Source organism: Astyanax mexicanus, chromosome 23 (genome assembly GCF_023375975.1).
Source record: "Astyanax mexicanus isolate ESR-SI-001 chromosome 23, AstMex3_surface, whole genome shotgun sequence".
NCBI classification, from domain to species: Eukaryota; Metazoa; Chordata; class Actinopteri; order Characiformes; family Acestrorhamphidae; genus Astyanax; species Astyanax mexicanus.
Window position 1 is genome coordinate 5,276,801 of NC_064430.1, and position 23,408 is coordinate 5,300,208.

The 23,408-nt window shown below is 36.2% G+C and overlaps 1 protein-coding gene and 1 long non-coding RNA gene across 4 annotated transcripts; both read left to right on the forward strand.

Moving 5' to 3' along the window:
• The first annotated feature begins 1,783 nt into the window (after positions 1-1,783).
• LOC125787147 (uncharacterized) lies at positions 1,784-6,012 on the forward strand. Of its 2 annotated transcripts, none has more exons than XR_007429067.1 (9): positions 1,784-2,032; positions 2,716-2,804; positions 3,146-3,275; positions 3,528-3,710; positions 3,830-4,164; positions 4,280-4,476; positions 4,575-4,743; positions 4,936-5,015; positions 5,100-6,012. It is a non-coding gene; the product is annotated as an uncharacterized LOC125787147 (long non-coding RNA). The 2 variants fall into 2 exon arrangements; XR_007429068.1 differs by having other exon boundaries at positions 3,949-4,164.
• A 3,158-nt stretch (positions 6,013-9,170) lies between these two features.
• On the forward strand, positions 9,171-23,408 carry skor1a (SKI family transcriptional corepressor 1a). Of its 2 annotated transcripts, XM_049470955.1 has the most exons (9): positions 9,171-9,438; positions 10,786-12,607; positions 13,740-13,821; positions 15,934-16,005; positions 16,186-16,254; positions 17,925-17,999; positions 19,315-19,389; positions 19,688-19,753; positions 22,430-23,408. In XM_049470955.1, exons 2-9 carry the CDS (start codon positions 10,796-10,798, stop codon positions 22,522-22,524), a joined length of 2,346 nt encoding a protein of 781 aa, XP_049326912.1. In that variant the 5' UTR covers positions 9,171-9,438; positions 10,786-10,795; the 3' UTR covers positions 22,525-23,408. The 2 variants fall into 2 exon arrangements, with proteins under 2 accessions (XP_049326912.1, XP_049326913.1); XM_049470956.1 differs by lacking the exon at positions 19,688-19,753.

A 23,408-nucleotide genomic window follows, 5' to 3' on the forward strand; every position in this document is an offset into this window, starting at 1 on the left:
TGTCTGTCTGTATCTCTTTCTTTCTGTCTTCTTTAAGCACGTGCTAGCTATCATTATAACCAACCCTTGATGACATTGTGATGACCATATACTAAACTTTAAACCTAATTATTCCTCTTTCTTTTTTATCTATCTATCTATATATCTATCTATCTTTATATATATATATATATATATATATATATGTATAGATAAAAACAGACAGATTAATAAAGCTATTTTCTAACTGTCTTATGTGTTTTTCACTCTGTCTCTGTTTATCCGTCTACATATTTAGCTGTTTTATCTGTTTGTTTGTTTATCTATATATCTGTCTATCTACCTGTCTGTCTCTGTGTCTGTCTGTCTTCATAGAGCGCCATCATGCTAGTTATCATTATAACTAACCCTTGATGACATCATAATCACCATATATTGAACTTTGAACCTTCAAACAAGATTTGCTATTCTTTTTAAAACGATTGCTTTAATCGCGAAATCCTAATTTTCCCGGTGAAACGATGTCCCCAGTTATCTTATCTTCTTCCTCGAGGCCGCGATGTCAATTCAGTTCAGTTCAGAGACAGTCTGAGCAACTGCATCTTAATTATAATATAGTATAACAAGGACAACGTCGCCTATAAATATAAACAGCTCAGATTAATTAGAGTTCTCCTTCTTTTTTCTTGTTCTTTGTCATGCTATCCGCTCCCCCTGTTGTCCTAATGTTCCTCTAATTGGTTTTATTCAGGCGCTGGTAACGCGATATCTGCTGAGGAACGACATGTGCGTCTGAAATACAATATTTATCATATTGATTGTGATGTTGGGTAAAAAACAGCCATTAGTTAAAAGCATGTCACTGAATGTTACAAACAAGGACGCGGATAGTTAAACTGACATTTAGCTGATCTTTGTTTATTATTTATGAAGGGAAAAGAGAAAGAATGAAACGCGGGGCGGTTTACGGCGCCGTAAATATGGAACGGCGTATCATTTTTGTTATATGATATAAAATACTGTAAATACTGAGCTCGTAAAACTATATTCAGAAACTCTAGAGCCTAAATACGGTAAATAACATAAATAATAAGAGTTCATCTGTAATAATGTAGTTATTATTGCAACAATTAAAGAAAAAGTAATATTCTCAATATAGCAAGTGACCTTAATTTTTATTTTTCACTTTTTTTGGTTCCATTGCGTGTTTTAATGTTGATGATGGCAAAACAACATTTAAGCAACCTTTATTTAAACATTCACTCTTAGAAAAAATGGTTCTTCAAAGGTTCTTCTGTGAAGGTAATGGTTCTACATAGAACCATTAACACTCAAAGAACCCTTTGAATGCCTTACGGGTTCTTTGAAGTTTAGGAAAGGGTTCTTTGTATGTGCATTATTCAAATTATGCTAGTACTAACTGTGGTGGTCATGTATGTTTTGGTTTAGATTTTTTTTTTATTACTACTAAATATAATAATAATAATAATAATTTAGTTTTAACATTATTTTATTGTTGCTGCTATTGTTGTGTGCTATTGTATAATTATGAGCATGTGTGTTTATTAATATCAATAATAATAATAATAATAATATTTATTGTTATTGTTATTATTATTATTATTATTATTATTATTATTATTATTATTATTAACTTTATTATTATTAGTGTTGTTGTAATTGTGTGGTTTATAATAGCTAAAACTATTGTGTCAAGAGTGTAATTTAAGATTATAATGTATAATTTAGATTTTTTCAGAAAACACTTTTTTAAGCTTCACAACAAATTTTTATACATTTAAACATTAGTGTCTTATGCAGCTTAAAAAAGAGCAGGGAGACTGAAACTGCAGTAAAAGAGAATATTCCTCCCCATTGATTCATGACAGGTTAAGCCTGCCACTGTGCTTAACGGAGTCAACTCTTTTAAGAATCAGTTCGCTGTTCTGAATCAGTTTCTCTCTAATGGCGCGCGGATACTCTCCCTCTCAGCGGCAGTGCAGGTTAACCAGCGCCACAGCTCGAGCCACTGACCTTCTTTCTTCACTCTGAGGTAAGTCTACAGTATTAATGTGTCACACAAGCAGTCGTTTAATTACAAGGTTTTGAACCAGCGGCTACACTTCACTAGCTAACTATGCAGTTGCTAGGCAACTATTTAGACGTAGCTAGGCTCGCTTCTTAGTTATCAGACCTTTTAGCTAGCCTACCTGTGTAGCTAGCTAGCCAGCTACATAGCTAACAAGGTTTTTACACATAATTACAGTAAGCTATATAAAGAATAGGTGTAACAATGCAAAATAAATTTTATGTCACATTTAGTTGCTGTTAAATATAGCCACTACCATTGGATTTTTAGCGAGCTAGCTTGGTAGATAACCTAGCTAGCTAGTTAGCTAGTTGAGAAAATATGTTTATTAGGCTAGCAAAGGATTTTGTTTTCAAAAGTTTCAAAAGTCTAAAATGCTAAAAAATAATTGTATTAATTACAATGGCAAGTATGTTTTGTTTTCAGTAAAGATATCAAATGAAACAGTTTTTTTTTTTAGCACTAGTCAGTGTTTTACTTTTCAAGATGTACGAAAGAATTGATGTTTGGTTATTGTCATAGTATTTTTAGTTATTTTGTACAATAAGGGTTTTAGAATATTTTTTTTCTCTGAATATGAATAAAAACATAATTTGAGTGAGCCTGACAATAAACAAAATGGCAATTTTTTTTTTCTTTGTTTGTAGACAATGAGTCACTACATATCCTGGAAACTTGCTGAAGTATACCAGTGGCTAGAGAGAAACAATTTGGGAGAATTCTAATGTTTTTATGGGTAAGATCCACCTCATTAACTAGATTCCAAAGGAACACCCTGGTCCATGTACTATTGTAAATTAAGACATTTACAGTATTTTCATGAGAATGAACCTAACTTCTCTGTCAGATGCGGACTTGACAATGGATGCCCTAATGTTTACAAAAAAAAAAGTTCTTTCAAGGTTCATATTTTAAAATTACCTAGCTAATGAAAAGCAGTATTAAATACTAAGAAAACTGTTAACAGACTGAAGTTTTACTATAGCAGTGTGAAATTTGTATGAAATTTAATGTTTTTCAGTAAGGTTTAAAATATACTTGTTCTTGATCTTAATAAGACTGTTTTTTCCCCCTTAGAGCATGAGATTGACGGAGCAACTTTAGGCGTTTTCACAGAGCGAATGGCAGAGAGACTAATACCTATAATTAAGAAGCAGGCCGTTTTTATGTCTCTTCTGGAAAAAATTAAAACAAGTGAAGCACACAGGTAAATTCTATTATGCCAAAAAATAAATACTGTTATAATAATTTGTACTGTACTAGGGGTGGGAAAAAAAACGATTCTTAAAATCAAGTCGATTCAGGAATTCGTTGATGATACCCAGTCCTATACTGTACAGTGGCATCACACATTTGTCCAGTGTTAATGTAATTCAGTTCTCACTGTTTATTTACAAGCCTGCAAACTCTACTGAAATAAATAATTATAATTTTGTAACATTTGTATGTTTTATCGTAGACCTTTGATGGTAGACGTACAAAGACGTGACTCAAGAGCACAGGATTCGTCTCATATTGCCTTTCCCCCAATGTTGTTGGCTGCACTGGAGAGAAGAGACCCTGAACTCAAAAGCTCAAGGAAGTCAAAAACAAGGATCCTACTACTACAGGCCCTCTTTGACCATCTGTCTAGTAAAACTTTGTAAGTACTTGTTTTTTAAATACACAACTTGCCTACATTTGTAAATGTTATCATCCACTGTCAAATCATCAATTTAAAGGTGCTGTAATATTTATACTATTTTATGCATCTTATCCAAGGTACCCAACACATCACCAGTATGTTGAGTTGTTGTCTTCACTACCTGAAAGAGAACTCTGGATCAGGTTATGTATTTAACATTAGGTTAAGTATTTAACATTAAATTATTTCTTTGCAGATGGTTGGTGTAAATGGCTTTACGTTGGTGCCTAATTTTTCTGATTGTTAAGTGGCTTTGCATGAGTCCTTAAAGAACAAATTTTAAAAGGAAAGACGTCCCTTGGTCAGTGATGAAGAAGTGGCCAGAATGAGAAGAAAGTTTGCCATTACAGGTTCTGGCAAAAAACGTACATCTGAGGTTGTCCAAATACCACTTAATGCAGTGAGAACCCCTGTAAGTACAACAGAACCCACGCACTGTATCTGTGTAGATCTTACATTTCACTTTTATTTATTGTCTATTGTGACAGTTAATGTTGAATGTATTAATAATGGTCCTACTGCAACAGAAGAAGTGTGTGTGGAGGAAAGAAAAAATTCTGAAATTGTGAAGACTATGGCTGAAGAGGTAAAGAAAATTTGCCCCGATATGATGTTCCTGCAAGAGCAAATGACAAAGACAAGAGAGTACCGAAGGACATATATCCTCTCTCATCCTACAAGAGAGATTTTGATGGAATTCCCTTGCCTCAGACTTCCTGAAATCGTATGTTTTTTTTTTTTTTTTTTTTTTTTTGCCTTGGTCAGTTTGCAATTAACACATTTTGTTACATGCTGACACCTTTGTTCTTGAACTTCCAACAGCTGCTTTTGGAAATGAAAGCTCTTCAACACATCGATGCAGACAAGCAAGTCACTTTAGTGCTAAACAAAATGGCCCCACATGATTTTACTGCGAGCATCACACTCCACCATAATAAAGAGATGTCTGGAGACCATTGAAGATCCTCAGGAAGGTGCAGTAAAAAAAAAGGTAAGAATTATCATAGTACAACCATAATTTAAAAAAAGCATTTTGCACTATTTTGTACAATGATTGATTTTGATAAATATACATGGTAAATATCCAAATGTAGTCCATCTGTTTCTCTGTATAGGAAGTGTCTCATAGAGTGGGCAGTGAGTGGACAGTGTTGAGTCCATAATTATTATTTATTGATCATAGGTCTGCAGTTGGAGACAGCCATCCTGTGCCTTCTGTCTCTGTTCAGTGAGGATGCCTCACTTCTCTTTACATTTGAAGAAGTAAGTTTCTTTAAAAACTCAAATGAGTTACATGTTGATGTATTTATCTCTTTTACAGCAATGGTAATTTTCTGTTTTGTGTAGTCAGGCACATTCCAGGTGGTCACACCACAGATTATCCTGAGTGGGTGTAAGGAGGGAGTGTCCTTGCAGCACAGTTTCGTGAAAGTCACCATGGACAAGGAAATCATAGTGGAAGACTGCACAGACATCTTCCTTGCCCTCTGTGTACTGTTCAGCACCTACTTTGTCTTCGGAGTGGAATATCCTAAGGGACTTAAAAAAACTCTTACATTCCTTGAAGCATTTGTGTTTAAAATGAAAGAAGAGAAATTTCTTCCAATTACACTGAAACGAGTATTCAATTCTTCAAAATCTACAATTATTCAGTAGATTTTGTAAATAAGAGCTGTGTAGAATGAAGGACTTCTCAGAGCAGTTTAATTGCTGTTTAATTAAATGTATTTAATATTTGTCATTTTGCTACATTTAGTGTAACATCCAGCATATTTCAGGTTTGTTGTATTTCCATATGTGTTTATTTTAGAACTATAAATGCTGCACTTATCCCCACCCCCACACAGATGCTATATACATTGAATGGGCAAATGCCATGGTTTAGTTTAGTTTAGTTTAGCTTTGTATTTTTGGTGATTTTAGTCATGCACATACTGTAAGTACTTGAATTTAAAAAGGATGAGCATTTTTATTGTTACATTTACACAAGTATCCACTTCTCTCTTTCAATATCCTTACCTTTTTATTTCCTTGTACTTTTATACTTTTATACAGTCTGTAGTCCGCATTATTTATTGTCCTCCTAATTATTCTTAGCACAGCACTGCTGCTGGAGTTTTGGACATCACAAAACATTTCAACTTCACACAACATTAAAAAGCCTCACTTTCTGCATGGACAAATGCAATTTTGATATATTGACTAAAGATTAATAGTTTATATGAATTAACTCAATAAATGCAATAATTTGCTATGATTATACCGTTACCTGTCTATTTTGTTGTGTTCTAAGCAATACAATTGTATATTTATGTTTTATAGTCCTTGTATTACATCTAGAAAAGGGCAGTACATGTTTGTTTAAAAGGGTTCTATATAGCACCATTAAGGGTTCTATATAGAACCCTTTTCATAGGGTGCTATATAGAACCCTTTGAAAAGGGTTCTATATAGCACCAAAAAGTGTTCCACTATTGTTACGAGCCAAAGATCCCTTTTTAGGTACTATATAGAACCCTTTTTTCTAAGTGTGTTGTTTAGACTTGTTTTGAATTGTGTTGACATTGAATAAACGTTAATTCATTTAAAGCCTTTGAATAGTTTAGTTTATAGGCGTTGGTTTTAAGATATTTTTTATTCATTACTCAAATGTCTCAAACTAGATATACATACATATTTAACCCTTTCAGACCCTGCGTCCACTGCAATGGACAGCATTTATTGCACAGAATAGAACCTTAACCAAGCCAATGAAAAATGTATAGTAACTTAGCCCCGCCCACAGCAACTCAGACATTAGGACACGAGCTGATTTGTACACATTTTATGTGATTTAAAACAATTCTATCACGTTAATGTTACTCTTTATAGATGATTTAAGAAGTAAAATCAATTAAAAGGTCAATATCAAATCTAAAATAAAAATAATAAACACAGGCATCCAATATAGTATACATTAGGTAACACTTCACAATAAGGGCGCATTAATTAACAGTACTTACCTAATAATAAACACTGTTACAGTAAGTAAGTTAAGTAATGCCTTAACTAATTATTAGCTAACACTAGTTAAGACGTTATTAAACATTATTCAATTTTACAGCTTACGTTGTGCATATCCTTATTAATTTTAGTTAAATATATATAATGATTAGATGTTTAGTGTCAAGTAATCATTGAGGAGACCATCTGTCGTAAATACTGTTAATTTATGTTATTGTAACGTGTTACCAGACATTAAAAAAATGAGAAATTGAATATTTTTGTTGATTGGATTTTAATTTTTATACAAAAAAAAAATATATAATTTACTTTAGACTATTAGAGCCTAATTTTGTGTGAAATGCAGACAGAAAACAGCATTCTTATAAATATTTCACTGAAAAATAATTCTGAATCTGAAAGAGTTAATGTAAGTAAAGTATGTACGTTTCCCTGCAAGCACGTAATTATTATCAGTATTAGACGTTATCCTGACGTAAAATTTTGTCATCTGACGTCATGACCAACATTCAACCTGAAATTTACGTCTGGTGATGATGGTGGCCCGCTGGGTTTAATACAAATAATACATATAAAGCCATAAAATGTTGAATGCATTTTAAAAAGAAGAAATAAAAGAATAAAAATGATTCAACGTTTATTCAACATAATCTCTGTTGTCTGTGTTACATATTAATTCATATTTATATATTAATATTAATTAATATTTATTATTATTATTTGTTTTTATAATTGATCACATTAAGGCTGTTATTCTTCTCTCTTCCTCAAACAGAGATAAAGGCGGTGAGTTTTGTGTGAATAATTGAGGGGAAGGGGAGTAATTACAGGGTGAAATTGTAATTATTGTGTGGGAAATTGGAGCTCCTCTCTGCCTCGCGCGCGGGTTAAAGTTTCTCCTCGTCTTCATCATCAATACTGCAGCACAGCACAGCCGCTGTTTAGCCAACTTTCCCCACAGACTGACTGACCCGCTCTTTACACAACACACACCCAAACCCTCAACTTATTACAATTTAATACAAAATGATTATTAAGATTAATATAGGATTTGTTTTCTGTCGACTGGTATAACAGACATTCAAAACAGCGGTGTTTTGGAGCGACCATTAGAAGGATTAAGATATATTGGCATTTTGATGTATATATATTACATTTATTATTATATTATATTATTTATAACACGCATTTCACAGTTTGCTCATTTAGACTAAACACACAATAGCCGTCTTCTCTGAATGGCGCATTCCCAGCATGTCCTTTATATAATTCAACTCTAAAATCTGTAGTTATTTTTTTTATAGAATTTTTATTTTTTTTTTTGATGGGCATCAATTTAATTTTAATTGATTTCCCCCTTTTTTGTTTGTTTATTGCAGCATATTTTTTTAATTGACTTAAATTTTATTTTGTGCACTTATTTTTGATTAAGTTGTTTATTTATTTTAGTTTTTTCATATTCATTTTTTCTATTATTTTATGTCTTTTTTGTTTTTATTTTATTTGTATTCTATTTTAGTTCTATTTAATTATTCCCTATTTTTATTTATCCTCTTTTCCCTAAAGCACTATGATTTGACTATGACTATGGTTTTAACTGTTGTATTTAGGTCTAGTCTGAGGTTTAGAATCACCTGTTCCTTTGTATTCAGTGCAGTAGGCACATATTTAATGAGACCGTGTTTGTGTGTGTGTGCGTGTGTGTGTGTGTTCTCAGGTTGCTGTTAAAGTCCTCCACGCGTTTCTGAAAGAGGAACAGTTTTTCCACTGTAATGTTTTAGGCTGCAGATGGCTGCGTGTGCGCGCGCGGCAGGGCTCAGCGGGGTTAACTGGAGGCCATTGATGGGGCTGTAAATAGTTAATATGGGTGTATAGAGTTTCAGCTCTGCTGATGTGTGTGTGTGTGTGTATGCGCGTGTGTTTACTTGGGCTGCTCTGTGGGGGAAACAGAGGTGCCCCTCTGCCTGCAGGGCAGGACCCCCACTCTCACTTTTAGGGGTCTGGCCTTTAGGGGACAAAGCTTCTGTTTCATCCAAAATTATTAACATGTATTTTTTATTTTATATATTTATATAATTATTATCAAAGTTAGCCTGTTTAATGTTCATATATCCTTTTCAGCTCTTTTTGTTTATATCTGTTGGTCTGTCTGTGTGTGTAGTCTATCTGTCTTTCTGTCTTTTTCTCTGTCTTTCTGTTTTATGTATCTATCTATCTATCTATCTATCTATCTGTTTGGAACAAACGTCTCTCTCTCTCTCTCTCTCTCTCTCTCTCTCTCTCTCTCTCTCTCTCTCTCTCTCTCTCTCTCCTGACTGTAAATGGTTAATCAGCTCTCTGTGGGTGTGCCTTCTTTTTGTCATCACTGTTATTGTGGTCGAGCCCTCCTTCCGAACACCGCCGCGCGCTCTCATATGATAAGAAGTGGCGCGCGCGAACGAGCTCTGGGCCTGCCACGTGCTCGCGGGTCTCCCACTCAGTCTCTTGCGCGCACACAACACACACACATACACACACGGCACGAGCCCTGGGCTGACGGAGATGCGCGCTGTAGTCTGAGGCGCGCTGCCGAGGAGAGAGAGGATTCGCGGCGCAGGACGGCTTTAGACGGCTCTGGACGTGTTTGTGAACATTTGGAGCGACCGGGCCTCCAGCACTGTCTGAATTTCGTTGGGAAATAAAGGTGAGTGCTTTATGTATATAATATAATTGTATTTAATTCTATATTAATTAATTCGTTTTAGAGTAATCTCTAACAGAGTGATGCAATCGCTACCTTTAAAGTGAGTCTTTGCAGTCCTCATGCTCAGATCTCAGTGCTGTTTTTCTAAAGAAAGGACAGTGCTGACCTAAAAGAGAGCAGCAGTAATTCTAGAACACCCTGAGCTGAGTTTGTAGTGCCACCGGGGGATAAAGCGGACGGGCATTTTCGGGGCCAAACGGCGAATTAGGGCTCAGAGTTTTATTAACAGATCAGCGCGCGCAGGCCGTGTAATTACACACAAAGCACTTTATCCGGGCTTATTCTCTCTGGATAAGCTCATTCCTGAAGATCAGACACTCTTCCCCTTCTGCTGTTTTGTCATTACCTCTTTTAAAGGCCTTTAAGAGCGCGAGATGCTCACCATACGGCCTTTACGAACTTTATCTACATCATAAATACCGCTTTATGTCATTAATGCTAATCAACAATTTCAAATAGCATACACAACAGATATTGCATTAATATAAATCTAATAGAGACGCACAATGTTATTCAGGCCCCTTTATGTAAATAACAGCGATAAAATAAACATATCGTCTATATAAATATGTAATAAATACAGCACATATTACTGATACTCAGATTTAAATAAACAAATTTAGTGTTAATTTTCAACATTCACTGTGTATAAATCCAGCACAGCATTAACATTTATATTAACCATAGCAAACGCAACCTTTATATTATTACTAACGAATCACAAATCAGGCAATAAAAAGAAAAAAAAAAACAATAAATATTATCATTAATGTTATGCTTTTCGCTTTTTATTCGGTCTGTTTTGTATTTTTACTGTATGTTCTTGTAAAAGCCTGATCAGAGCTGATTTAAGAATCCAGGGGAAAATAGCCTATGTTAAATAAATAAATAAGGGCATCATGGATAATTCGTTTGATCTGAAAGATCAGTCAGAGCACTTTAGCATTTTATTTTATGATTTATTTATTTTATTATTATTAATGTTTTGGCTATAATTGTTGTGCAGTTGTTAAAAATGTGTTTTTGAAAAAGAAAAATATTATTTATGTATAAGGATATTTTAGGCATGCATTTTTTAAAAAAGAAAATAGTTGTTAATTTTTCAGTTAAATTTTATTTCATTTTAACAGCACATTTTTAAAAGACAAAGAAAAAATCTTCTTCAGTCTGAATATACTGAATACGAATCATCATATATGACAGTGTCTATGTTTTTTTTGTTGTTTTGTTTATTCATTTATTAAACTTCAATTTCTCTGTTAATTTTCTAAATCAATCTCCCCGCAGTTCTCCACTCATGGAGGCTCTGAGCTCGCCCCTGCCCCCGGTCCGGGACTCCAGCTCTTCCCCGCGGCCTCCGGCCGACTTGCAGCCCTTCCCGGGCGGAGGAGGCTCGCTGAAGGCCAACACGGTGAGCGAGACGTGTCTGTACGGCGTGCCCATCGTGTCCCTGCTGATCGACGGGCAGGAGCGCCTGTGCCTCGCACAGATCTCCAACACGCTGCTGAAGAGCTACAGCTACAACGAGATCCACAACAGGCGCGTGGCACTGGGCATCACTTGCGTGCAGTGCACGCCTGTGCAGCTGGAGATTCTGCGGCGCGCGGGCGCCATGCCGGTGTCGTCGCGCCGCTGCGGCATGATCACGAAGCGCGAGGCCGAGCGCCTGTGCAAATCGTTCCTGGGCGCGCACTCGCCGCCCAAACTGCCCGAGAACTTCGCCTTTGACGTGTCGCACGAGTGCGCGTTCGGCTGCCGGGGCAGTTTCATCCCTGCGCGCTACAACAGCTCGCGCGCAAAGTGCATCAAGTGCGCGCACTGCGGCATGTACTTCTCGCCCAACAAGTTCATCTTCCACTCGCACCGCGCGCCCGACTCCAAGTACACGCAGCCGGACGCGGCCAACTTCAACTCGTGGCGCAGACACCTCAAACTCAGCGACAAGACCTCGTCGGAGCACGTGTGCCACGCGTGGGAGGACGTTAAGGCCATGTTTAACGGCGGCAGCAGAAAGAGGACGGTACCGTTTGGCGGCTCGGAGTCGCGCTCTCCAATGGGGGCTCTGCGCGCGGGCGGAGGTGGAGGTGGAGGCGCATCCCCGGAGCTCGCGCGTAAAACACCGCGTTGCAGTAGTGGCAGTGGCGGCAGTGGTGCTGACAGTGTTGTCGTGGGCGCGGAGGACGAGCGCGCGATTTCGGGCATACGCGCGCCCTCCTACCCGCTCGTCCCGTTACCTAGCAAAGGCTTCGGTGCACTGCACAAGCTGCACGCGCCTTTCTTCCCGCACCCATACGGAGGCTTCCCCACGTTTGGCGCGTGCCAAAAGAAAGATGGCACCGGGGTTGGAGTAGGCGGCGGTGGCAGTGGCGGAGATGAAAGCCGCGTGACCGACACGCACAAGGTGGCTACAGCGGCTACGGCAGCGGCGGCTGCAGCGGCGGCAGCGGCTGCGTTCTGGCCTGGTGCCAAGGACGCGGCGCTTTACCCGGCTTTCCCGGTGTTCTGGCCTACGGCGGGCGGCCTGCACGTGCCCGCTTATCCACACCAGGCGCAGGCGCGCCTCAAGGCGCACACCGATCTGGCACCGGAATTGCGTGAGAGCGAGCGAATAGGAGTACCGGTAGGAGCTGGTGGAGGAAGGAGCCCACCGGGAGAGAGTGAACGTGAACGCGAGCGCTGGACCGACGACGACAGGTCAGGAGAGGAAACAAGGTCGCGGGACAGTCACGTGAGCCACGTGTCCGCCTTCAGACCAGTGCTGAGGGACGCGGAGAGCATCGCCAAGCTGTACGGCCACCGAGAGGCGCGCGCCGTCGGACCACCAGCCGGACACCTGTCTCCAGAGCTGGCGAGCTCGAGCTCCAGCTACAGGTCGGTGTCCCCAGATGTGGACAGCGCGGAGGAGCCAGACGTGGACGTAGAATCCAACCGAGCGCCCGAGGACGAGGAGGAGCTGCAGCACAGCCCGCTCAGAGAGCCACACCGACCTGCAGAGGAGGAGCCGCCGCAGGTCCGGAGCGCGAGCAGCCCGGAACCCGAGACCGGAGGATCTACCGAGGAGGAACCGAGGGGCGAGACTGGCCCGGACAGAGACGCACCCGCGTGCGAGGTGGGCAGCAATATTATTAGTTAATAATTTTCACAGTTTATAAAGATGAAATAAATAATTCGTTTTCATTATTGTTTTATTTAGTATTATGTTATTTTATTTAGATATTATATGTTTATATTTAAGTTAGCGATCTCTTTTATTTAATATTTAATTTGATTATATATATATATATATATATATATATATATATATATATATATATATATATATATATATAGTTTTATTTAGTATTTAAAGTAATGGAAAAATAGCCAGTGGTTGTGTTGTTTTAGTATAGTAAAATTATAAAATATTTAGCGTTTTCCAGTTTTGTTAAAACGGATTCTTTATAAATAATCAACGTTTTTACAGATTTAGTATTAAAATGGGATTAAAAGATAATCAGTGTTTTTCTAGATGCATTTAATTTACATCATTTAATATATTAAGCGTTTTTTTCTTTTTCCAAAAAAAAAAAAACAACGAAAGATTCCATTTTATGTTTTTTAGTATTTAAAGAATACTTAAAGAATTCTTTTTTAAAATATATCACACCAGCGTTTACATGTAGTGTGTGTTTTGTTTAGTGAAAATAATTTGAACGTTTTTAGGTAATATTTTAGGAGATAGAGACCGACTTAGTATTTATGTTAGAAATACATTATATTTCTATCTATCATTATGTCTATTTCTATCTATTTTTTCCCGAGTGAATTGCTTTTATCATCATGCATAATAAAGACAAACAGCACTTACTGGATATTAATATTAGTATTAAGTGTTCGGTAAAGAGCTCTTTAGTATTTAAAGGCAATCAGTGTTTTATAGAGGGTCTGTGAGAATAAATCCCCACAGGCGTAATTGCGGTAAATTGGGTAAATGGAGTTGAATAGCGGGCCAGGTGTAATTCTGGCCGCAGGGCTCAGACGTGTTTGTGGAAAGGCTCCCCTGCGACCCACGCAGCCGAACTGGCGCGCTTTGTCACGCGCCCTGATCCAGTTGAAGCCGCAGTTTGAGTAATTTGCTTTAATAATGCAGAGAGCGCGCGAGGGGCTGATGATCATTTGAGGGCTCGAGCGCTGGAGAGGTTCGGGAGGGGAGCACTGGGCTGAATGGGTTTGGGTTTGTAATTAGAGCTGTACCTTTGCAGGTGTGTGAGAAGGACACGGCGGTGTGTTTGAACCCTGCGCTCGTGCCAGCACCCCCCAGATACCCCCTCAGCCCACCACAAGGTAAACCTGCACCAGGTACACACATTTATAGGTATATGAAGTAAACATTGTTGTTTTATTTTATAAACTACAGACAACATTTCTATAATTCCATTTTTTAGAGCATTTATCTGCAGAAAACGAGAAATGGCTAAAATAACAAAAAAGATGCAGAGCTTGCAGACCTCAAACAATGCAAAGAAAACAAGTTTATATTCATAAATTAGTTTTAAGAGTTAAAAAAAAGAATATTTAGTGGAATATCCCTGGTTTTCAATCACAGTTTTCATGCATCTTGGCATGTTCTCCTCCACCAGTCTTACACACTGTTTTTGGACAACTTTTTGCCACCCCTAGTGCACCCCAGCTTGGTTTGATGGCTTGTGATCATCCATGAATCCTTGATTATATTCCAGAGTTTTTTTTTTTTGGTTTTAGTTAGAATTATGTCATTAATAGAATTTCCATCAACTTAACCAAAACACAAAATATATGATATTATATATATTTTCTTCTTATATAAATTGCTTTGCAAAATAATTTTACTTTGAATGTGATGGTCAGGTGAATTAAATAAAATTTGTAGGTTTGTATTTAGTGTTGGCTTTGATTTCATTCAAGTATTTTTTTTTTAAATACTATAAAATGCTAAAAAAAAATAGAAAATGCCATAGAGTGAACCATAATGAGAGCACAGCCAAAACAGAGTTACTGTAGCAGCCCAGAAATGTTATTTGTTCTTGCAGCCTACAACACAGAGGCCAATCAGTTAATGATAATATATGATCTAAGTTTACTTATAAGGTTATAAGGTCTCTGTTTGAATGTATGTGTGCACACAAATGTTGACTTAACTCAAAATATTTATTGTTGAGTATTGTTTGGAAATTTCAAATTTTACGTAATTTATTTGAGTTCAGACAAATAGTGGGTTTACAGTGCAGTGATTAAAATGTATAAGAAAATATTAAAAATTAAAAATTAAATTTGCACATTGAGTTCAATTGAGTTGTGGTAATTTTTTACTTATTTAATTTATTTTATTCACTCACATTTACTCACTGAATACTTACGACACACTCTCTTTTAGTATTTAAAACACACTCTATGATTATTTAAGTGACTTTAAATCTGGACCTTGCTCCCAGTTTCCAGTCCTGGATTTTGTTCACACTGGAATTGCCACCCCTACCAATAATTACAAAAAACATTTTTGATACCATAAGAATCATGATACAGGGCCTATGGTTATTTTTATTTTATATATATATATATATATATATATATATATATATATATATATATATATATATATATATATATATATATATATATATATTTTACAATATATTGTGATACTTTAAGAATAATAATTTATTGTAATGCTTTGTTTAAAGCATCTGCAATAGTATTATATTTAAAAAAAACACCAATCTTTACATGTAAACTAATGAGGAATATTTAAAAATTGTGTGTGTTTTTTTTAATCTATACAGTATGGTTAAACAAAATACCTATTTTCTTTTTCACATAGACAGTTCATTGAGTTGCATTATTTTTTACAGTACTGTGCAAAAGTTTTAGGTACCTGTGGGAATTTCTGTAGAGAAAAAGCTTCTTATCTGTGCAGTAAGTGTTTATTAGCTTAGTAAAACACTATTTCATCAATACAATAAATACAAACAGCAATTTTACAAAAAGCAGAGATTTTACACCTAATCTAGTTCTCATCATATTAATCAACACCTGGTTTGGTAAATTGGTAAATGTGGTCAGGTGAGCTGCTGATGGAACTGAACATAATATACACATGCTGTCTGAGGAGCATCCAGGAGAAATCTGGAACTACACTTTTGTTTTTCAGCTTGGCTCACAGGATATAGCATACAACTTGCATCTGTTTAAATCATATGTGGTGCTTTTTCAGGTAAAAACACTCATATTGCTGAGATAAATAGACTAATGTCATTCGCTTTGGTGCCTAAAACTTGTACTGTACATTGCATGTTTCTATATTTAAATAGGATTTAATTCGTTTTTTTTGTTTTAGGGTACATTTATATATTTGACTTAAGTATTTTCTTAAATATATCAGTAAATGCTGTTGTTTAAATGCTGCATGTTTTGCTGTAGAATCCCACAGATCCAGTAAAAGCTCAGTGGTGGAGGAGTGTGAAGCTCAGGAGCAACTGAAAGAGACTGGGAGTGAGTATCTCTCTCTCTCTCTCTCTCTCTCTCTCTCTCTCTCTCTCTCTCTCACTTTCTTTCTGTTTCTCTCTCTCTCTCTCTCTCTCTCTCTCTCTCTGTGATCTTTGTATTATTCAGACTGCTGTATATTTTAATGTGTAATTATGCTGTTATTTATTTATTTATTTCTGTTCTCAGTGGAGGTGGCACTAAGGACTGAGAACAGATTTCACTTCATCCAGAAAGACTTCCAGAACATGGCAAAAGGTGCAGATTTATTTATTCACTTATCTATTTTCTTTATATATATATATATATATATATATATATATATATATATATATATATATATATATATATATATATATATATATATATATATATATATGGTGAAGAATTTGTGTTAAATTAAAAAGCAAGTTACTGCAAATAGAAGTAAAACACTTTTTAATTCCTCCATCCAACCGTTTTTAGAAATTATATGGTGATTAAATGTAAAATGTTAATTCAAAAGGCAGAAGGTTAAGGATATTATGTTGATTCAACGTTACAACTGTAACATTTGCACAACCGTTTAACAGTAAACGTCGATTTAACGTTGTTTCAAGGTTGAAACAACAACAGACATTATTAATCATATTTCTACCACTCTCCAGAGTTATTTACAGTTATTCATAGATTAAAAAAACACAATCGTTTATTTAGAGTTAGAAATAGTGAGCTTTTAAAGGCAGTGTATGTGAGAAAAGTGTGTGTGGTGTTTAATCTCCTGTGATCTCATTTTTGAAGAGTCTCGTGACCGCGCGTGGTAATTTTTTACTGAAAGACAGTATTTTTCTTTCTTTTATTTGCAACAAAAGCGCCGCAAAATCCGCGCAACGCGCATTATTCACTAACGCCCTTGAACTGCGAGGCTATGGCGCAGACGGTGCGACACACACACACACACACACACACACACACACACACACACACACACACACACACACACAGCCTGAGGCATTGCTGCTCATTATTTTCCAATATCATGCTTGAGAACTCGGCAGCAGTTGCTTTTCTTTAACTGATCAGTGTGTGTGAAATCCGGTAAAGAGCTGCTGCTCCATCACATTAACCCCTTAATGTCCAAATCTGAGATTTAACCCCCACCTCACACCAACCCGAACCTGACCCAGATACCTAAAGCATGTTCAATCAACGATGAACCATTTCTGCTTCTTTAATGCGTTAAAACAACGTTGGTCTCTTCTGACGTCAGATTTCCGCGTTGATTCAACGCTGTGGTTTTATAAAATTTACTTACATCATACAGCTCTGGAAAAAATGAAGAGACCACTTCAGTTTCTGAATCAGTTTATTCTATAAACTACGAACAACATTTCTCCCAAATTCCAAATAAAAATATTGTCATTTAGAGCATTTATTTGCAGAAAATGAGAAATGGCTGAAATAAAAAAAAAAGATGCAGAGCTTTCAGACCTCAAATAATGCAAAGAAAACAAGTTCATATTCATAAAGTTTTAAGAGTTCAGAAATCAATATTTGGTGCAATAACCCTGTTTTTTAATCACAGAGTTCATGCATCTTGGCATCATGTTCTCCTCCACCAGTCTTACACACTGCTTTTGGATAACTTTATGCCTTTACTCCTGGTGCAAAAATTAAAGCAGTTCAGTTTGGTTTGATGGCTTGTGATCATCCGTCTTCCTCTTAATTATATATAAACTCATAATTTTTAAGTGGTCATTATTTTTTTCCAAAGCTGTATGTATATGTATATATGTATATTTATGTGGCGCTATATAGAGTCTCTACAGTAGTTATACTGGATGTTGGGTTGGGTGTGAATGGGGTTATGGGAGTATTCAGTAAGTGTGGGGGTGATGGAGGAACTGGAACAGACTCCTGATCATCTTTTATTTTTGGCTTTCTGACAGAGGAACTCCAGAAGCAGCTGGTGGAGCAAATGGAGCTCAGAAAGAAAATGGAGCGAGAATTTCAGAGCCTGAAAGGTAAAACTGGATCACACTGTCCTTAAAAAACACACACACACACACACACACACACACACACACACACACACACACACACACACACTGAGTATTTAAAGTACATACAGATGAGAATTCAAAATACACACATATAGCGTCAGTTTTCCACGCTGGGAGTAAGCCTAGCTTTAGATTATACAACATTTTAAATAGAGATTTATATATAATATAGTCTATGACTAGGCTTAAACTATTTTGAGCAGCCAACCTATACTCTCTAAGTATTTAAACACTCAGTCTGTTTAAAGCATATAGGGTCAGTTTTCTAGGTTTTAAGGATTAAGCCTAGTCTCGGACCACAATGTTTGAATATTGAATATTTTAACTAAACACAGTCTGGGATTTTTTTTTTTTTTTTTTTTTTTATAAAATCCAGTGTGCTAAATTTTGCTGTGAACTTCCAGGGCCTTTAAGTAAAACAAATTAATATAAATTAGAAATAAATAATTTCAGTATTGTAAAAAGTATATTACTAGATATTAGTATTATTATTAGTATTGTAGATTTTAGCAAACAATGGAGACAATGGAAGTAAACAGAGCTTTGAAAATGGATTTAAAAAATTTCATTTTTTATATAATATTTTTGAAATATTATGTTGTATTTGGGCTCTCAGAGACCCAAAAGTGTGTTTTCATTATGTGGCATTATTATTACCCCTTAAGGTACAGTGCTCACTAAACGAAATCTATTTTTTTCCTAATTTCTCTCTTTGGAATTATTTGTAATTTATTCATATCTGTACATATGATTTTTTGAAAGATATTCAAAGCAAGTGAGTCCAAGTAAAACCAAAAGGTTAGGATCCATATAATGTGCCTTTTGCATCTAAATTTCATACAAATATGGTGTAACAATCATTTTGTTATATAACGTTGCTCTCTAATAAAATAAATAAATAAATAAATAAAAATAAATAAATAAAAACAAGTCCATTCATGTTGATTTTTAGTTTATTACATAATTTGAACACAGACTGTCCCTTACACTGTGTCACACATTCAAAAGACTTTTAGAAACTGGAGGAAACTGCTACAGAAAGACGTCTGGCTGACCCACATGGAAACAACAGCTTTAGCCTTTAGCTCAGATTAATGTGATTGGATTAAGTCTCAAAAAACAGCTTGTCTGGGACATATAGCATTGATACTGCACTACTAAATAATAGAGGTGTTCTAAAACATTTGACCGGTAGTGTATTAATATATATATGTGTGTGTGTGTGTGTGTGTGTGTGTGTGTGTGTGTGTGTGTGTGTTATCTGTATATTAAACAGATCATTTTCAGGACCAGATGAAGAGAGAGCTGTCCTACAGAGAGGAGATGGTTCAGCAGCTGCATATAGTGAGAGGTGAGCTGAACAGGACATCAGGACCTACAGAATAAAACTCTATACTATAAGTATATTAATATTATATAAACCAGGATCACTATTATCATTATTATGATTTATAGTGACTTTATATACAAAATATCAGTATGGTAATGTATATATAAAAGTGACACTTGCATATTTCCAGTAGAAAAAAGGCCCTTCAATCGAAAACACACTAACATTATAAAGGAATATGAAGCTTTACATCTTTTTGATTTAATTTCTTCTCACACATTTTTAATTAATTGCATTTTTCTTTATTTTGCTATTTTAGACACTTTGTGCAACGAGTTGGATCAAGAGAGAAAGGCTCGTTATGCAATTCAGCAGAAACTGAAAGGTAAACTAGAGTCTACCAACAGTTCTCTCACACATAAAAAAAAAAAAAGAAATTAAAAGATATATACAGTATAGACCAATATGCAAGTGCTACTTTTCTTATATCAGTATCATTTAATTATTACAAATCAAACAACACTGGATTCCAGATTATATACGTTTTATTGAGCTTTGGATTGGGATGTTTGTGAGCATAATATACAGCTTTTAAACGCTGAATGAACTTCCATGTAATCCGCTGCACAAAAGAAGCACAAACATATTGATTTTAACATTAAATATTTTATGTATTATATATTTGTTTGTGTTTAGTGTTTAACTTACTGTTGCACTTTGCATACAGTACTATTTAAAAGCTTTAAAAAAAGACCTCCTTATTCATTGTATAGTAAATGAATAGTAAAGTGATCCAGACTATGAAGAATCCGTGTATCATTCGTTCATTTGATATTCAATTGAGAATCAAAATCGGAAAATTAAAAAACCAATTCGTTTTTTCGTTTTTCGTTTTTGAATATAATACCAAAAAACGAATAACGGCTTGTATTTTGTATTTTTATTTGGTTATCCAAACAAAAATTGGAAATTTAAAAAACGGACCAGGAGCCGAATTTGATTTTGATTTTGAACTTGACCCATTTGTGTGCCCCGGAAGTTACTGATTTGTTTATTCTTGGTGGGTTTCTGTTGCGCGGGAGTTCACTGCAGTGTTATCTACACAGTCTGTATTGCTGTAGGCTTTGGATGGAGTTGAGGATGGAGAGTTTCACCTGAAAGATCCTGCCGATTTTTTCTGTTGTCATATCGTCTTCTTTCACTGCAACGCGTTTAGTTCCTCTGAACAAGATAAAACTCTCCATCCTCAACTCCATCCAAAGCCTACAGCAATACAGACTGTGTAGATAACACTGCAGTGAACTCCCGCGCAACAGAAACCCACCAAGAATAAACAGACATAATTTGTCTGAACTTGACCCATTTGTGTGCCCCGGAAGTTACTGATTTGTTTATTCTTGGTGGGTTTCTGTTGCGCGGGAGTTCACTGCAGTGTTATCTACACAGTCTGTATTGCTGTAGGCTTTGGATGGAGTTGAGGATGGAGAGTTTCACCTGAAAGATCCTGCCGATTTTTTCTGTTGTCATATCGTCTTCTTTCACTGCAACGCGTTTAGTTCCTCTGAACAAGATAAAACTCTCCATCCTCAACTCCATCCAAAGCCTACAGCAATACAGACTGTGTAGATAACACTGCAGTGAACTCCCGCGCAACAGAAACCCACCAAGAATAAACAGACATAATTTGTCTGAACTTGACCCATTTGTGTGCCCCGGAAGTTACTGATTTGTTTATTCTTGGTGGGTTTCTGTTGCGCGGGAGTTCACTGCAGTGTTATCTACACAGTCTGTATTGCTGTAGGCTTTGGATGGAGTTGAGGATGGAGAGTTTTATCTTGTTCAGAGGAACTAAACGCGTTGCAGTGAAAGAAGACGATATGACAACAGAAAAAATCGGCAGGATCTTTCAGGTGAAACCCACCAAGAATAAACAAATCAGTAACTTCCGGGGCACACAAATGGGTCAAGTTCAAAATCAAAATCAAATTCGGCTCCTGGTCCGTTTTTTAAATTTCCAATTTTTGTTTGGATAACCAAATAAAAATACAAAATACAAGCCGTTATTCGTTTTTTGGTATTATATTCAAAAACGAAAAACGAAAAAACGAATTGGTTTTTTAATTTTCCGATTTTGATTCTCAATTGAATATCAAATGAACGAATGATACACGGATTATGAAGGAACACATAAGGAATCATGTAGTAACTTAAAGGAGTTAAAAAAATCAAAATACTTGCAGTTTCTGAGGATGTTAACGCTGATAAACTTATCCTGTACAACAGAGGGAACACTCGCTCTTGCTTTCCTGGGGCAGTCCTAATGAGTGCCAGTTTCATCATTACGTTTTTTTTATTACCTTTTTTGCAATGACTGCACTTGGGGAATCTTTTCTAAGTTCTTAAAATTCATCTTTTTGCATTTTTCTTTCTAAAGTTCTTTATTTCTTTACTTAGTTAACTAGTTCTCGCTTCTCATAATTTGGATTAGAAGATTATTCACGCAAAAGAAGACACTGACAGTCTGAAGAGAAATAAAAATGAAATCCTTTTTACTAAATCATCAGTAAACAGTAATATTAACATGATTAAAGTGTTGCTACTGTAGCTCTTACCTTGCTTTGTTGGTTCTAGTGCTGCCATGTCTTAATGTCTGAGTTGCTGTTTTTTTCTGATGCAGTGGGCGGGGCTAAGCTACTGTATTTTTTTATTTATTGGCTGGTTAATGTTCTAATTCTGATGGAAAATAGGCTTTAAGTAGCATTATTTGCAACAAAACATAAATAAGAAAACACATGCTGTCCACTGTAATGCACACAAGGTCTGAAAGGGTTAAGAGGCAAGAAATTCAAGTAAATAACTTTTTATGAGTTCAGCACAGCTGTTAACTGAAAGCCTGAATTCCAGGTGACTCTACCTCATGAAGCTGACTGAGAAAATCCAGCCAATAATTCCAATTTTTTATTTTATATTTTGGATGCTTTTAGTATTAATCTACAATGCAGAAAATTTTAAAATAATAAAAAAAAATCACTAAAATTAAATTTCTGTTTTGTCCTTGAAGCTCACGACGCTATACACCACTTCTCCTGCAAGATGCTCACTCCACGCCACTGCACTGGGACATGCACCTTTAAACCACCCCTGCTGCCACCTTAACCAGTTCCACCACTGCTCTCCACACACAGCACAACCACCAGACCTCTCCAGGGACCCTCCGTTCTGATTCAGAACAGACTATTCTTCATAGAAACTTTCCAGGAACTTTCCAGGAACTGCTAAGAAGTGTGCAGGCCTCCAGACGGCTCTGCAAATTCTGCTAAAACTGGACTTCAGAGAAGCTCAGCAGAGCAGATGCCACTGGTTCGGAGTGGAATAGGTGAATTAATTGATATAAATACTGTATATGTATCATAGTATGACAATATATGTACAATAGTATGAAATACATTTTTTTCTTAAAATGCCACAAAGTACAAAAAAAATGTGGCCATGTGCAATGTGGAACTTCAAAACCTGTAATTAATTATTTATTCTTAAACGTTCATAATTCACGTGTTTTTACGTTAATTTTTGTTTTTTCTCTCGCTCCAAACTTTCACTGATTCACTGATGAATTCACGAACGTGCTCTCCCAAATGTATATGTAATATTTATATAGAGATATATAAGCACTTTAAGCCTGGGAGAAAAAAATGATAAGACCTACCTAATCTTACCTAATTTATTCTGCCTTTAAATTAAATAAATAGTAATAATAATACTAAAAAAACATATTCAGCTGAATTAAATGAAATGAAATGACTCGTGTTTAGCATTTCTCGCTGTGTACAGAGTAATGAAGAGTTCTGACCCAAGCACTTAGTCCAGTTCTCCCTGAAACACAGCTCAGAGCTCGGGGAAAAGCTGTCACTCTCTCCTACGTGGCTCCTCTGCTGTGTCCCATGACTTTTGGCGTGTTATTCTTTCAAGAATAAAATCATCTGTTGATTCATCAACGAATAAAATTTCCATTAGAACATTAATGTGATGTAGAGAATTAA